Source organism: Lethenteron reissneri, chromosome 16 (genome assembly GCF_015708825.2).
Source record: "Lethenteron reissneri isolate LAM-NWPU_2019-01 chromosome 16, ASM1570882v1, whole genome shotgun sequence".
Classification (NCBI taxonomy): domain Eukaryota; kingdom Metazoa; phylum Chordata; class Hyperoartia; order Petromyzontiformes; family Petromyzontidae; genus Lethenteron; species Lethenteron reissneri.
In genome coordinates this window covers 5652470-5669606 of record NC_083794.1, presented here as the reverse complement: position 1 = coordinate 5669606, position 17137 = coordinate 5652470, and the positions used below count along the sequence as shown (strand labels likewise).

Below are 17137 nucleotides of genomic sequence, written 5' to 3'. Positions count from 1 at the left end.
AGCTCACCGTTGAAAACAATTAGTTTCGTTTACAAGGGAGGTTGTGGAATGTGACGGGGAGGTTTGTCACGTAGAGCGTTGCGGCTTGTTTCCATCCAACTTATCGAGTGGTAAGTAGTTTGCTGCCATTTGTCGATCCACTGCTGGATGAAGGCGGTCCCCCACCCCACGTGATGTCAACAGTGCAGCTTGTTTGACCATACTTCACCACGCTAGACCGCGGGGATCGGCGAGTGGGGGGCAGGTGGATCTACGACCAGTGCAGATTTCGTTCGTCGCTGATATTACTCGCCACTGGTCGAGAATGGAACTCGAGTCGCCGGGTTCACAGTGCAGTGACTCTAGATATGCCCTTCACAATGAGATATACAAATTGATTGCACGTTAATAAAAATGCTCCCTTACACATTACATCGAGTGCCTCTGCACAGCCTCCGGCATTTTCTAATTTGAACAGATGTCACAGCGTTCTCCAGTGTTCTTCCGAGATGGGTTGTTTTTACCGCTCGCCCGCTTGCGGCGCGTCACCCATGGCCAGGACTTGAACTCGGGCCACCGGGTTTATGTCGCGCAGCGCGCAAACTGCCACGCGGCAGGAGTGCTCGTTAACTTTACGTCCAAAACACAACGAGATTCGGCAGTAGCCAGTGCTGGAGACTGTGCGGCTGCTTGAACGACGGTGGTGACGGTGGTGACGGTGATGACGGTGATGACGGTGGTGACGGTGGTGACGACGACGATGATGACGATGGCGACGATGGTGACGATGATGACGATGATGACGATGACGACGATGGTGACGATGGTGACGATGATGATGGTGGTGATGGTGGTGACGGTGGTGACGATGATGATGATGACGATGGTGACGGTGGTGACGATGATGACGATGACGACGATGGTGACGATGGTGACGATGGTGACGATGATGACGGTGGTGATGGTGGTGACGGTGGTGACGATGATGATGATGACGATGGTGACGGTGGTGATGGTGGTGACGATGATGACGATGGTGACGATGGTGATGACGGTGACGGTGGTGACGATGGTGACGATGGTGACGATGATGATGATGATGACGATGGTGATGGTGACGATGGTGGTGACGATGATGGTGACGATGATGACGACGATGGTGACGATGGTGACGATGATGATGACGATGATGGTGACGATGATGGTGACGATGATGACGATGGTGACGACGATGGTGACGATGATGACGGTGGTGACGACGGTGATGGTGACGGTGAGGACGATGGTGACGACGGCACTGAGGTCATCTCAGGACGTACGGCTCTGGCAAGAACGTTTGCTCAGCCTCAGCATCGCGAGCCGTGTCGCGCTTTCCCGGTTCTCGCGGGTTCAGGCGAGCGGGGGGCAGGGGGGGGGGCGGGGGGCGAAGTGTCGCCTCTAAGCCGGATATTCACCGGCCTCTGAATCTCAGCCGTAAACCCCACCGCTCTCTTTGAGAGCCACATTTATCATCGTCATCATCGTCATCGTCGTCATTAGCTGTGATCTATCCGCTACTGGATGACGGCTTGCGCAAGTCGTCACGTGACCTCGTGGTCCGATTTCTCGGGGTCACCTCGGGGTCACCTCGGGCACGGCACATTCCGTTACGTCGTCTGCCTCGGCCGTTGACGCTCAACGCGATGCCTTTATATTGCTTAAATTGTCCGATGCGTGCGTTCCTCTTACTGCCCCGGTTCAATTCTAAGCGTACATCTCTCCCCCACCGCTTTTGTTCACATTTCTCGCCGTTTGCCATTTTATTTTCCCCTGAAATGAAAAAAAAGTTGCGAGTTTGTTTCCTTCTCCTCACGGAATTACAGTAGCACCACCACCAGCGTCTCACTTGCGCTGCTGCTGCCTTAGTGGGCGCTTGCTATGTCGATGCCCTAGGACATCGGCATTTGGCGACGTGCAGCCTCAACCATCCCGCAGATTACGTGTCAATCGAGCAGACAAAACGGACATTGATAATTATCCGGAGTAGTGAATCGCAAACAATGCGACACGCGAGGCGACAAATCTCACCGATTCGTGAGTTCAACCGCGACCCCGAATTGTGGATCTGCTCCGCGGTGTGCAGGAGGTCTTGTAGCTTCCATCCCGACCCTGACTCCTGCCGTATATATTTGTAGTTTGCGTCTCTCTCTCTCTGCCAGTGTTCCCGTGGATTTTTCTCCGGGTCCCCTGGTTTTCCCCTCCACGTTTAGAATCGACATCTGCTAAAAATTCCCACACGACGACGAGCCACTTCGTTGAGCCGTACAGCTCAGTGGGCCTTAGCTGGTGAAAAAAAAAAAAAATTTGAGTCTAAATAGATTCACCGCTCGCGGGTCCGTGCTGCAAGCGGCACGTGGCACCGCCGTTGCCGCGTGCCGTTGCCGTGCCGGGCGCTCGCTCACCGGGGCCGGGCGGCCATCGTCTGTGCCAGGTGCCCCGGCACGGCGGCGTTCCGCGAGGCGGAGGAGAAGCGGCGCAAGGCGGCGGCGGCCTGGGGGGGCGGTGGCCACGGCGCGGACAGCTCGGCGCAGCACGCGCTCGCGCTGCTCAACGCCGGCGTGTGCTCCGTGGAGGCCATCGCGCTGCTCTCCGACGAGCCGGGACTCGTCAACCCGGGTTCCAGCTCAGCTCCGAGGAGGAACTCGACAGTCGGTTCCTGCTCCCGCTCGCTCGCTCACTCGCTAACTCGCTCGCTCACTCACTCGTGTATTCACTCACTCGCTCGCTCACTCGCTCACTCGCTCGCTTACTCACTCGCTCGCTCGCTCACTCGTGTGTTCACTCACTCGCTCGCTCACTCGCTCACTCACTCGCTCGCTCACTCACTCGTGTGTTCACTCGCTCACTCGCTCGCTTACTCACTCGCTAACTCGCTCGCTCACTCACTCACTCGTGTGTTCACTCACTCGCTCGCTCACTCGCTCACTCACTCGCTCGCTCACTCACTCGTGTGTTCACTCGCTCGCTCACTCACTCACTCGCTAACTCGCTCGCTCACTCACTCGTGTGTTCACTCACTCGCTCGCTCACTCACTCACTCGCTAACTCGCTCGCTCACTCACTCACTAACTCGCGTGTTCACTCACTCATGTGTTCGCTCACTCACTCACTCGCCAACTCGCTCGCTCACTCACTCACTCGCTCACTCACTCACTAACTCGCTCGCTAACTCGCTCGCTCACTCACTCACTCACTAACTCACGTGTTCACTCACTCATGTGTTAGCTCACTCACTCACTTACTCACTCACTCGCTCACTGACTCATTCACGTGTTCACTCACTCACTCGCTCACTCACTCACTCACTAGCTCACTCACTCACTCGTGTGTTCACTCGCTCATTCGCTCGCTCACTTGCGTGTTCACTCACTCACTCACTCATGTGTTCACTCGCTCACTCACTCGCTCGCTCACTCACTTGCTCACTCACTCGTGTGTTCACTCACTCACTCACTGGCTTGCTCACTCACACACTAACTCACTCGCTTGCTCACTCACTCGCTCACTTGCGTGTTCGCTCGCTCGCTCACTCATGTGTTCACTCGCTCACTCACTCGCGTGTTCACTCACTCACTCACTCATGTGTTCACTCGCTCACTCACTTGCTCACTCACTCGTGTGTTCACTCACTCACTCACTGGCTTGCTCACTCACACACTAACTCACTCGCTTGCTCACTCACTCGCTCACTTGCGTGTTCGCTCGCTCGCTCGCGTGTTCACTCACTCACTCACTCGCTCACTGGCTTATTCACTCACTCGCATCTTAGCTCACTCTATCGCTCGCTCACTCGCGTGTTCACTCACTCACTCACTAGCCCACGCTCTTGGTGAGGCTGTAGTCACGCTGTAGGTGGGGCTGTAGTGACGCTGTTGGTGAGGCTGTAGTCACGCTGCTGATGGGGCTGTAGTCACGCTGTAGGTGAGGCTGTAGTCATGCTGTAGGTGAGGCTGTAGTCACGCTGTAGGTGGGGCTGTAGTCACGCTGTTGGTGAGGCTGTAGTCATGCTGTAGGTGTGGCTGTAGTCACGCTGTAGGTGGGGCTGTAGTCACGCTGTAGGTGGGGCTGTAGTCACGCTGTAGGTGGGGCTGTAGTCATGCTGTAGGTGAGGCTGTAGTCACGCTGTAGGTGAGGCTGTAGTCATGCTGTTGGTGAGGCTGTAGTGACGCTGTAGGTGGGGCTGTAGTCACGCTGTAGGTGAGGCTGTAGTGATGCTGTAGGTGGGGCTGTAGTGATGCTGTAGGTGAGGCTGTAGTCACGCAGTAGGTGAGGCTGTAGTCACGCTGTAGGTGAGGCTGTAGTCACGCTGTAGGTGAGGCTGTAGTCACGCTGTAGGTGAGGTTGTAGTGATGCTGTAGGTGGGGCTGTAGTCACGCTGTAGGTGAGGTTGTAGTGATGCTGTAGGTGGGGCTGTAGTGACGCTGTAGGTGAGGCTGTAGTCACGCAGTAGGTGAGGCTGTAGTCACGCTGTAGGTGAGGCTGTAGTGACGCTGTAGGTGAGGCTGTAGTCACGCTGTAGGTGAGGCTGTAGTCACGCTGTAGGTGAGGCTGTAGTCACGCTGTAGGTGAGGCTGTAGTCACGCTGTAGGTGAGGCTGTAGTCACGCTGTAGGTGGGGCTGTAGTCACGCAGTAGGTGAGGCTGTAGTCACGCTGTAGGTGAGGCTGTAGTGACGCTGTAGGTGAGGCTGTAGTCACGCTGTAGGTGAGGCTCACTGACTCATTCACGTGTTCACTCACTCACTCGCTCACTCACTCACTCACTAGCTCACTCACTCACTCGTGTGTTCACTCGCTCATTCGCTCGCTCACTTGCGTGTTCACTCACTCACTCACTCATGTGTTCACTCGCTCACTCACTCGCTCGCTCACTCACTTGCTCACTCACTCGTGTGTTCACTCACTCACTCACTGGCTTGCTCACTCACACACTAACTCACTCGCTTGCTCACTCACTCGCTCACTTGCGTGTTCGCTCGCTCGCTCACTCATGTGTTCACTCGCTCACTCACTCGCGTGTTCACTCACTCACTCACTCATGTGTTCACTCGCTCACTCACTTGCTCACTCACTCGTGTGTTCACTCACTCACTCACTGGCTTGCTCACTCACACACTAACTCACTCGCTTGCTCACTCACTCGCTCACTTGCGTGTTCGCTCGCTCGCTCGCGTGTTCACTCACTCACTCACTCGCTCACTGGCTTATTCACTCACTCGCATCTTAGCTCACTCTATCGCTCGCTCACTCGCGTGTTCACTCACTCACTCACTAGCCCACGCTCTTGGTGAGGCTGTAGTCACGCTGTAGGTGGGGCTGTAGTGACGCTGTTGGTGAGGCTGTAGTCACGCTGCTGATGGGGCTGTAGTCACGCTGTAGGTGAGGCTGTAGTGACGCTGTTGGTGAGGCTGTAGTCACGCTGTAGGTGAGGCTGTAGTGACGCTGTAGGTGAGGCTGTAGTCACGCTGTAGTTGAGGCTGTAGTCACGCTGTAGGTGGGGCTGTAGTCACGCTGTTGGTGAGGCTGTAGTCACGCTGTATGTGAGGCTGTAGTCACGCTGTAGTTGAGGCTGTAGTCACGCTGTAGGTGAGGCTGTAGTCACGCTGTAGGTGAGGCTGTAGTCACGCTGTAGTTGAGGCTGTAGTCATGCTGTTGGTGAGGCTGTAGTGATGCTGTAGGTGGGGCTGTAGTCACGCTGTAGGTGAGGCTGTAGTCACGCTGTAGGTGAGGCTGTAGTCACGCTGTAGGTGAGGCTGTAGTCACGCTGTAGGTGAGGCTGTAGTCACGCTGTTGGTGAGGCTGTAGTCACGCTGTAGTTGAGGCTGTAGTCACGCTGTAGTTGAGGCTGTAGTCACGCTGCTGGTGAGGCTGTAGTGACGCTGTAGGTGGGGCTGTAGTCACGCTGTAGGTGGGGCTGTAGTCACGCTGTAGGTGGGGCTGTAGTGACGCTGTAGGTGAGGCTGTAGTCACGCTGTAGGTGAGGCTGTAGTCACGCTGTAGGTGAGGCTGTAGTCACGCTGTAGGTGAGGCTGTAGTGATGCTGTAGGTGAGGCTGTAGTCACGCTGTAGGTGAGGCTGTAGTCACGCTGTAGGTGAGGCTGTAGTCACGCTGTAGGTGGGGCTGTAGTTACGCAGTAGGTGAGGCTGTAGTCATGCTGTAGGTGAGGCTGTAGTGACGCTGTAGGTGAGGCTGTAGTCATGCTGTAGGTGAGGCTGTAGTGACGCTGTAGGTGAGGCTGTAGTGACGCTGTAGGTGAGGCTGTAGTCACACTGTAGGTGAGGCTGTAGTCACGCTGTAGGTGGGGCTGTAGTCACGCTGTAGGTGAGGCTGTAGTCACACTGTAGGTGGGGCTGTAGTCACGCTGTAGGTGGGGCTGTAGTCACGCTGTAGGTGGGGCTGTAGTGACGCTGTAGGTGAGGCTGTAGTGACGCTGTAGGTGAGGCTGTAGTCACGCTGTAGGTGGGGCTGTAGTGACGCTGTAGGTGAGGCTGTAGTCACGCTGTAGGTGGGGCTGTAGTGACGCTGTAGGTGGGGCTGTAGTCACGCTGTAGGTGAGGCTGTAGTCACGCTGTAGGTGGGGCTGTAGTCACGCTGTAGGTGGGGCTGTAGTCACGCTGTAGGTGAGGCTGTAGTGACGCTGTAGGTGAGGCTGTAGTGACGCTGTAGGTGGGGCTGTAGTCACACTGTAGGTGGGGCTGTAGTCACGCTGTAGGTGGGGCTGTAGTCACGCTGTAGGTGGGGCTGTAGTGACGCTGTAGGTGAGGCTGTAGTCACACTGTAGGTGGGGCTGTAGTCACGCTGTAGGTGAGGCTGTAGTCACACTGTAGGTGAGGCTGTAGTCACACTGTAGGTGAGGCTGTAGTCACACTGTAGGTGGGGCTGTAGTCACGCTGTAGGTGGGGCTGTAGTCACGCTGTAGGTGAGGCTGTAGTCACGCTGTAGGTGAGGCTGTAGTCACGCTGTAGGTGAGGCTGTAGTCACGCTGTAGGTGGGGCTGTAGTCACGCTGTAGGTGGGGCTGTAGTCACGCTGTAGGTGAGGCTGTAGTCACGCTGTAGGTGAGGCTGTAGTCACGCTGTAGGTGGGGCTGTAGTCACGCTGTAGGTGAGGCTGTAGTCACACTGTAGGTGAGGCTGTAGTCACGCTGTAGGTGGGGCTGTAGTGACGCTGTAGGTGAGGCTGTAGTCATGCTGTAGGTGAGGCTGTAGTGACGCTGTAGGTGAGGCTGTAGTCACGCTGTAGGTGAGGCTGTAGTCACGCTGTAGGTGAGGCTGTAGTCACGCTGTAGGTGAGGCTGTAGTGATGCTGTAGGTGGGGCTGTAGTCACGCTGTAGCTGAGGCTGTAGTGACGCTGTAGGTGAGGCTGTAGTCACACTGTAGGTGGGGCTGTAGTGACACTGCTGGTGTTGCGAGACGTAGTGCGGCTGGCTTGACTGTGCCGTGCTGGGCCGTGTGTCGCCCCAGTCGGCGATGGAGATGTGGGCCGGCGGACGAGAGGCTCCAGCAGGGACAGCGCCCCCCCCTCGCGCAGCGACAGCTCCTCCGGCGGGGAATCGTCCGGCTCCGGTAACGGACTCACCACCACCACCACCGCCATTACCACCACAATTACCACCACCGCCACCGCAAATACCACCACCGCCAATACCACCACCACCGCCGATACCACCACCGCCAATACCGCCACCACCAATTCCGCCACTACCACCTCCGCCAATACCGCCACAACCGCCACCACCGCCATTACCGCCACCACCGCCATTACCACCACCACCAATTCCGCCACTACCACCACCGCCGCCATTACCACCACCGCCGCCATTACCACCACCGCCACCACCGCCACCACCACCACCGATGCCACCACCAACTTCACCACTGCCATGAACTTCACCGCCACCGCAACAACCACCAACTCCACCGCAACCACCACCCACTCCACCGCAACCACCACCAACTCCAGCACCACCACCGCCACCTCCACCACAACCACTACTGCTGCCACCACCAACTCCACCACTGCCACAACCGCCACCACCACCAACTCCACCGCAACCACCACCAACTCCAGCACCACCACCGCCACCACCGCCACCACCACCGCCACCACCAGGGCAGGTTTAAGGCGTGGGGGCTTTAGGGGCTGCAAGCCCAGGGGCCTCCACCAGCTGGAGCGGCCTCCAGAGATTGAAGTGAAAAGTGATTTCGTTTGTGAATGCTGAATTTTATTTGTTATTGTTAGCGTTGTAACAATACATTTTATTTTTCTTTAACTTTGTTTTCCTTTTGAAAATATTACTGGGGGGGGGGGGGGGGCTCACACTACCTGCAGCCCCGGGGCATACACAATCTTAATCCGGCCCTGGCCACGACCACCATCAATATCCGCCAACACCGTCGCCACCCTCACCACAGCCACCACTACAATCACCACCACTGTAGCCGCTGCCACCACAACTTAGCCGCTGCCACGCCGTGTCGACACCTTCTCTACCCCTCACCACCTCGTGCTGACGCATTCTCTACCCCTCACCACCACCACCACGTGATGCTGTCACCTTCTCTACCCCTCACCACCACCACCACCACGTGATGCTGTCACCTTCTCTACCCCTCACCACCACCACCACCACGTGATGCTGTCACCTTCTCTACCCCTCACCACCACCACCACCACCACGTGATGCTGTCACCTTCTCTACCCCTCACCACCACCACCACCACGTGATGCTGACACCTTCTCTACCCCTCACCACCACCACCACCACCACGTGATGCTGACACCTTCTCTACCCCTCACCACCCTCACCACGTGATGCTGACACCTTCTCTACCCCTCACCACCCTCACCACGTGATGCTGACACCTTCTCTACCCCTCACCACCACCACCACGTGATGCTGACACCTTCTCTACCCCTCACCACCACCACCACCACGTGATGCTGACACCTTCTCTACCCCTCACCACCACCACCACGTGATGCTGACGTGGGGTAGAGCTGTCCCCGGGCTCTCCGGTACGTGAGGGTGCCGTGTCGACGCTGGAGCTGCGCCGTGCCGACCCGTACGAGGAGCTGGGCGTCATGGTGGTGGGCGGCAGCGACACGCCGCTCGACAGCATCGTGGTGCAGCAGGTGCTGCGGCCCGGCCTCGCCAGCCGCGACGCTCGCCTGCTGCCAGGAGACCGCATCCTCAAGGCACGCGCACACCCCCAGAGACACACACCCCCAGAGACACACACCCCCAGAGACACACACCCCCAGAGACACACTGGTTCATCGTCGTCATCGTCGTCGTGTGTGTGTGTGTACATACGTGTATGTGTGTGTGTGTACATACGTGGGTGTGTGTGTGTGCACATACGTGTGTGTGTGTGTGTACATACGTGTATGTGTGTGTGTGTACATACGTGTGTGTGTGTGTGTACATACGTGTATGTGTGTGTGTGTGTACATACGTGGGTGTGTGTGTGTGTACATACGTGTGTGTGTGCGTGTACATACGTGTGTGTGTGTGTACATACGTGTGTGTGCGTGTACATACATGTGTGTGTGCGTGTACATACGTGTGTGTGTGTGTGTGTACATACGTGTGTGTGCGTGTACATACGTGTGTGTGTGTACATACGTGTGTGTGTGTGTGTACATACGTGGGTGCGCCCGCTCGTTGTGCTCCCTGATGGCTAAGTATGGTACGTACATCACGATTCATGGGCACATGGTGTATAGTGTGTAGTGTAGTGTATAGGGTAGTGTATAGGGTAGTGTAAAGTGTTGTTCAACATCGTCATCATGATCCAGGGGCACATAGTAACTGTCCACCGGCCTCTCCGTCTTGTGCCAATATGGCGCAAGTAGTGCCACATCATATTAGTGCAGTGTATAGTAGTGTAGTGTATAGTGTAGTGGATAGTATATAGTAGAGTGCAGTGTATAGTAGTGTGTAGTGTAGTGTTGTGTATAGTGTAGTGTATAGTAGTGTAGTGTATAGTGTAGTGGATAGTATATAGTAGAGTGCAGTGTATAGTAGTGTGTAGTGTAGTGTTGTGTATAGTGTAGTGTATAGTAGTGTAGTGTATAGTGTAGTGGATAGTATATAGTAGAGTGCAGTGTATAGTAGTGTGTAGTGTAGTGTTGTGTATAGTGTAGTGTATAGTAGTGTAGTGTATAGTAGTGTAGTGTATGGTAATGTATAGTATTGTAGTGTCTAGTAGTGTAGTGTATAGTAGTGTATAGTGTAGTATATACTTGTGTAGTGTCTAGTAGTGTAGTGTATAGTGTAGTGTATAGTGTAGTGTATAGTAGTGTATAGTAGTGTAGTGTATAGTAGTGTATAGTGTAGTATATACTAGTGTTGTGTATAGTGTAGTGTATAGTGTAGTGTATAGTAGTGTAGTGTATAGTGTAGTGTATAGTAGTGTATAGTGTAGTATATACTAGTGTAGTGTATAGTGTAGTGTCTAGTAGTGTATAGTAGTATATAAGAGTGTAGTGTATAGTAGTGTATAGTAGTGTATAGTGTAGTATATACTTGTGTAGTGTATAGTGTAGTGTCTAGTAGTGTAGTGTATAGTGTAGTGTATAGTGTAGTGTATAGTAGTGTATAGTAGTGTAGTGTATAGTAGTGTATAGTGTAGTATATATGTAATAAAAGGACTCGAACACTTCTTTCTGTCTTCGTGTCTTTATTCAGGTTCACGTCTTTACCCACACGGCACTCTGTTATAACTCCTGTATTTGTAGCCCCCGGCTATTCACTGCTATTATAGCTTCCTCACCCCTCTGACTCTCTGCTTCATCTACTGTAACCTCCTCCCTGTAGACTTGCTGCTACCCCTATGTGCAGACCCTCTGGCTGTCACTGTATGCAGACCCGCTGCCCACTCTCTCTGTGCAGCCCCGCTGCTGACTGCAGCCTCCTCGCTGCTTCGGGTCGGTCACCGCTGGCCAACGGTGCCGATCCTCGCTCCCCCCGTGTTCGTGGCGATCTCGCCACACCCCGCTTCGCCCTTCGTGGCCTTCCTCTGTTCCTGGTTCCCCGTCACTCCCCCTGCTCTTCCGGTTCCCCTCCTTCTATACTCAACCCCTCTCCCCCAACGTGAACTAACTCCTCCCCCCCTGACGGCACCTCAGAAGGGCCGTTTACAACCGCATTACATCACCCTCCCCCCTAAAGAAAATCCAGCCGACCTCGGCTGAATTGCAACCTGAAAAGCAATGCGGGTGTAAAGGGCCAACACGCAAAAAGACACGAAGCATTGAAGAACATTATAACAATAACACAACACAACACAATCTAACGAAACGTGAGGGATTTCGAGCGAGTACGGGTAGCCGGGCCGTCCCGGACGGTCGGCGGCCCACCCGCCGAGCGGGAACGTGGAAGGGTTTTAGGGGCGACGGGCGCAAGTTCTTCCGTCGCCATTGGAGGCCCGCCACTGTCCCGCTCGCGTCCAGAAACATCCCGTACTCGCGTCCGCGGAGGGATAGGAAGAGCTGCAGGTCCCGTGGGTTCTGCGGCTCCGGTCGGCGTCCCACAAGCGGAAGGTCCTCCTCCCTGCGCTGTCACGGCCGGCTTGTCTGTGAAGGGTACGACAGGCGCTCTCGCAAGGTCAGCAGACACAGGCAAGGGCGAGTCGGCAGCAACAGACCCCGGCAAGGCAACTTGGGGAGATGACGCATCCGGCCGTGGGGCAATGTATGGCTTCAACCGGGACGTGTGCACGAACCAACGCCGTGCACCAACCTGAACACGCGCCGACTGTGGGTTGGGAACCTCAATGAGGCGGACCGGACCCTGCCAAGGTCGATGTAATTTAGGAGATGTACCTGGCCGCACCTGTGGGCAATGAAGCCAGGCCAGGTCCCCCTTTTTCCAGGGACACTCCCCCTTTGAACGTCGGGCACACCGCTCATTCCTGGCCTGAGCCTTGGCAGTAGCCATGCGGGCATTTTCCCTCGCCTCAGCGACACGCCGAACGTTGTCCTTAATATACTCAGGAAGAGGCTTAACAGGCCCCCTCGCACCGGTTCCCAACTGGTCATGAATCGGCGGCACGTTCTCACGGCCGTACATAAGGAAAAACGGCGAGTATCCAGTAGCCGCGTGCGGCGTCATGCGATACGCCGAAAGCACCCCAGGGATATGCAAATCCCAATCAGATTGGTTTTCCCCGACTGTATGGCACAGCATGGCGGACAGAGTCCGATTCAACCGTTCCACCATACCATCCGTTTGCGGGTGGTAGGGGGACGTCCGTATCTTTTTAGTTCCAAGAGCCGCACACACCTCCCCCAACAATTTAGACGAAAAGTTACGTCCCTGATCCGTAAGGAGCCTCTCCGGAGCCCCTTTGTCCATTACATACCCAAATAGAAAGGCGTCCGTGATAGACGCCGCTGACTGGTCAGGCAAGGGCCAGGCCATCGGCCAGCGAGAGAGGTACTCCACCCCCACCAGTAAATACTTATTCCCTTTAGCTGATGGCGGAAAGGGTCCCAAAATATCTAACGCCACCAACTCATTAACCCGAGATACTTTAATCGATTGTATCGGCGGAACATATGGATGTTTATTCGGCTTACGGCGGGCACAATCGGGACACGCGCGAACGTGACCGACGACATCCGTCGTCATGCCGTGCCAATAATAGTCTCGTTGCAGCGTCAATAGGGTTTTCTGCACCCCCAGGTGTAAAAGTGTGTCACAGTGCAAAGATCGAATCAACTCATAGCGCAATGACGCAGGCACAACGAGACGCCAGTGTTCCTGTATCCCTTCCCTCCACATCAGTAACCCATCTCGGAGAGCAGTTTCCGAATTACCACCCGCACCGACTTCCTTACCCGCCTTCTCCGTTCGTTTCCGTAACGACACCAAAGAATCGTCCAACATTTGCTCCCGAATCCACACAGACCTTGGAAGACGCAAAATCCCGTCAGCCGGTCCCCCTTCAACCGGTCCCGGTGTAAGCGGAGGTTCGAGAACATCCACTGCCCGCGCGACAGGTTGAGGGGGGGGCTGAGCCGGTCCACACCTATGCGTCCCCGACGCACACGCACAAGGGGATTGTTGCGGCAACCTGGACAGTGCGTCCGCGTTAGCGTGACGCACACCCTTCCGATGGTGAATTTGGAAGGAGAATTCTTGCAACGTGTCCAGCCATCTCGCCAATTGTCCGGATGGCTGGTCCATCTTAAGAGCGTACTGCAAGGCCGCATGGTCCGTTCGGACAATAAACGACCGACCGTACAGATACGGTCGAAATTGGCGGAGAAAATACACAATAGCCAAAAGTTCCCTGCGAGTGACGCAGTAACGAGTTTCCGCGGGAGACAAAACCCGACTCCCGTACGCCACCACACGCTCAACACCACCTTTTGACTGGGACAACACCGCCCCAATCCCGGTGTCACTCGCATCAGTATCCAGAATGAAGGGATGTTCAAAATCCGGATAATCCAACGTCGGCGCAGTAGCCAGTAGGTCGCGCAGGCTCCGAAACGCCGCCTCCTCCGGCGGTCCCCACACAAATTTGTGCCCCTTCCCAGTAAGGAGATGCAAAGGCCTGGCGATAGTAGCGAAATTCGGAACAAACCTCCGGTAATATGAGGCGAACCCCAAAAACCGACGCACATCACCCACCGTGGCGGGGGTTGCCCAATCCCGGACACACGCAGTTTTCTCTGGATCCGTGGCCACCCCGTCCGCACTAACAATATGTCCCAAGTATCGAACGGAACGTTGCAGTAGATGACATTTCTTAGGCTTGAATTTCAAATTAGCAGAACGCATTCTGGCAAAAACGGCCTCCAACCGCAATAAATGCTCATCAAATGTGCGGCTGAAGACAATAATATCATCTAAATAAATGAGACATGTCTCCCACTGCAACCCCGTCAATACCAACTCCATCAATCTCTGAAAGGTGGCAGGGGCTGCATTCAACCCCATCGGCAGACAGTTAAATTGGAACAACCCCTGCGGCGTACGGAACGCTGTCTTTTCCCGCGAGGGCTCGTCAAGGGGAAGCTGCCAGAAGCCCGAAGAGAGATCTAGCGTTGAAAAAAACTTAGCCCCTGACAAGGCGTCGAGAGAATCGTCCATACGCGGCAGGGGATACGCATCTGCCACCGACACTTTATTTAACTTCCGAAAATCCACACAAAATCGTAATTTACCATCTTTCTTTTTAACCAACACGACAGGCGCACCCCACGGGCTATTAGACGGAGATATAATATCCGCTTTCAACATGTCTTCCACTGCCCCTCGAACGTGCTCACGCTCAGCCGGACTCATCCGACGCGAGTTCAAGCGGATAGGGGCCGCGTCCCCCGTTTCGATGTGATGAGAGAGCAGCGAGGTGCGTCCCAAGTCCAAATCGTCCGAGCTAAACACATCGGAATAGCTCGCTAATAATTTATGAATCGCACAACGCTGCTCAGCGGAAAGGGCCGAATTTTCCGCACATAATTCGGCGATCCAACGATCGTCCACCCCTCCGTCGTGTGAAACACCACCCACCAGCCCCCCGTCCGGAATGTCACTCTGAGCCGTAAACGCCGTAGTGGCGTGTGCCACAACGGTACCAGCCGGCACACACACGCTTTCAGAAGTCGCATTTAACACCTGCAAAAACGGGCGCTGATCCGGACGGACAATGGTTTGCGCCCCCACCAGTGCCAATCCGCCCGTAACAGCGGCGGACGGCGACAGCAAAATTCCACAAGCACTCTGCCGACCCGGAACCGGCTTCCGGTATCGTAGGGGAATGAGCATCTGCGAGCCAGGTGGAATATCAACTGAAACTTCCGATAACGCCTGCACCTGGGCAACCGGAGCCGGTCGCCCCCAGGTGGACTGTAAAAACGCCAATTTGCGGCCCCCTGGCAGTTCAATGCAATTTTCATTGATTCTAATTAAAATGGGCATCTTAGCCAAAAAATCCGTGCCCAACAAGCAAGGAACCGCCAGGGACCTCGAAATTAACACAACGCCCGAGGCCGAGACCCCCCCGATAGAAATATTAGCGTCCACCTGTCCCACGATGCCCATACTACCCCCGTTCGCAGCGATGCAGGAAGCGTAAGCCGGCCTCACGGCCCCCGGTGGGATGTTCAAAAGATGGAATATGACATCCGAAATAATGGTCGCGGACGCCCCGGAATCCACCAAAATACGCACGTCCACCCCTTGGATCGACCCCGGTACAGTGGACGAACCTGTAGCGGCCGCGACAACCCGCCGAGCCAACTTACGCCACTGCGTTATCGAGCGACAAGGCGCAGATACTGGCCTCCCATATTTTAGAACATCCGCGTCGCACAACAACGGCGATGAGTGAGGTGTCAGGCCTTGCCGGGTGTCTGGTGCGCACCGACTTGCCTGTGCCGGAGGGTCTTTCTTTGGGACGTCCGCGATCGAGGCCTCCTGCTGGGGCGGCCCCGGAACCCGGGCCCAGCAGTCCCTGGCATAGTGGCCCCGACGGCCGCAGCGGAAACAGTCGACGTCGGGTCGGCGCGCAGCAGGCACCCCGTCCCGACGTGGCCGCGCCGGCGGCGGAGCCCGCGGCCCCGGCTCGCTTCGAGCCGGCCACGGAGTGGAGGCGGCCGACAGCTCCTTTGGGCCGGTCGCATCCGGCACGTACACGGCCTTTGTAGGGTCCCACCCTACGGCCCCCCCATCGACGACAGGACCGCCCGTCCACGCCGTGACTTGTTTCCAGCGGCGGAGATTGAACTGGGCGTCCAAACACTTAGCCGCGGTCCGGGACGTGAGTTTCTCGTGACCGCAAGCCGGCATAGGAATGCCCAGATCCCGGGATAACTCCAACATCTTCCCCAAGATGAGAGGTTCCAGCAGGTCAGGCTCCGTCTCCGGGTAAGCGGCCATCGCGAGTTCCAGCACGGCGCCCCTGTACGCTACAGGCGACTCCTCCGGTGCGCGTTGCCGCTGCACGAAGCGGCGATGGGCGTCATCCGGTGGCTCGTACGCGTCCGCCATTTCGTCGAACACTCCACGCAATGTTTTCTTCTTCGCAGCTTTTATAGAGCGAAAAAAACGAACAGACTCATCGTCAAGGAGAGTCGGAAGCACCTCCAGCGCCTCGGCGTCCGTCCACCTTGCCGTTCGTACCGCCGCCAAAAATCGACAAGCGAACGCACTCCAATCGCCCCCGATGGAGAACTCCTTAACAGTTGTAAGGTGACGACTGCGGCTCCTTGGCCTGCTTCCGTCCGTCACCGACTCTTCCGGCGGCAAGTTCAGCAAGGCGTCGCAACGCGGTGTCGCCAAGATGGCGGACGATCTTCGTGGCGGCCCCAAGATGGCGGCTTCCCGCCTTCCGTGGTGCGCCACGCCCAAGATGGCGTCTTCCCGCCGCGTGGTCGATGGCGGCGCCATCGAAGACGACCCGGGCTCCTGCCGATCACCACCATCACCTTCCAACGCCGCCCTTGGCGTGACAAGGTCACACAACTCCGTGATGACGGTTTTTAGGGTCGCCAGTTGCTCCGCCATCCGGGTCCATCTTAAATCTTCGTCCTTCAACGCAGATGGGTCGGGCGCAGCGGCAACCTCCTCCACACCCGGGCCCTCACGGATCTCTCCCTCCGCCGAAGTGAAGCCGACCTCAGGAGGAAGATCGTCGTCGTCCGATGATGAAGCCGACGCCGGAGATGGGATATTCTTCTTCCTCAGTTGTTTCGCCATGCCGTTTCACTTCTGACTCCAGTGTAATAAAAGGACTCGAACACTTCTTTCTGTCTTCGTGTCTTTATTCAGGTTCACGTCTTTACCCACACGGCACTCTGTTATAACTCCTGTATTTGTAGCCCCCGGCTATTCACTGCTATTATAGCTTCCTCACCCCTCTGACTCTCTGCTTCATCTACTGTAACCTCCTCCCTGTAGACTTGCTGCTACCCCTATGTGCAGACCCTCTGGCTGTCACTGTATGCAGACCCGCTGCCCACTCTCTCTGTGCAGCCCCGCTGCTGACTGCAGCCTCCTCGCTGCTTCGGGTCGGTCACCGCTGGCCAACGGTGCCGATCCTCGCTCCCCCCGTGTTCGTGGCGATCTCGCCACACCCCGCTTCGCCCTTCGTGGCCTTCCTCTG

At 56.0% G+C, this 17137-nt stretch overlaps 1 protein-coding gene across 1 annotated transcript in view; it reads left to right on the top strand.

Moving 5' to 3' along the window:
* The window catches only part of LOC133342877 (ligand of Numb protein X 2-like), an 87476-nt gene that overhangs the window by 52398 nt on the left and 17941 nt on the right, over nucleotides 1-17137 (top strand). Inside the window, 4 exon segments of the mRNA XM_061552236.1 lie at nucleotides 2450-2625; nucleotides 2628-2666; nucleotides 7481-7582; nucleotides 9016-9215. Coding sequence (XP_061408220.1) covers nucleotides 2450-2625; nucleotides 2628-2666; nucleotides 7481-7582; nucleotides 9016-9215 — 517 coding nt within the window.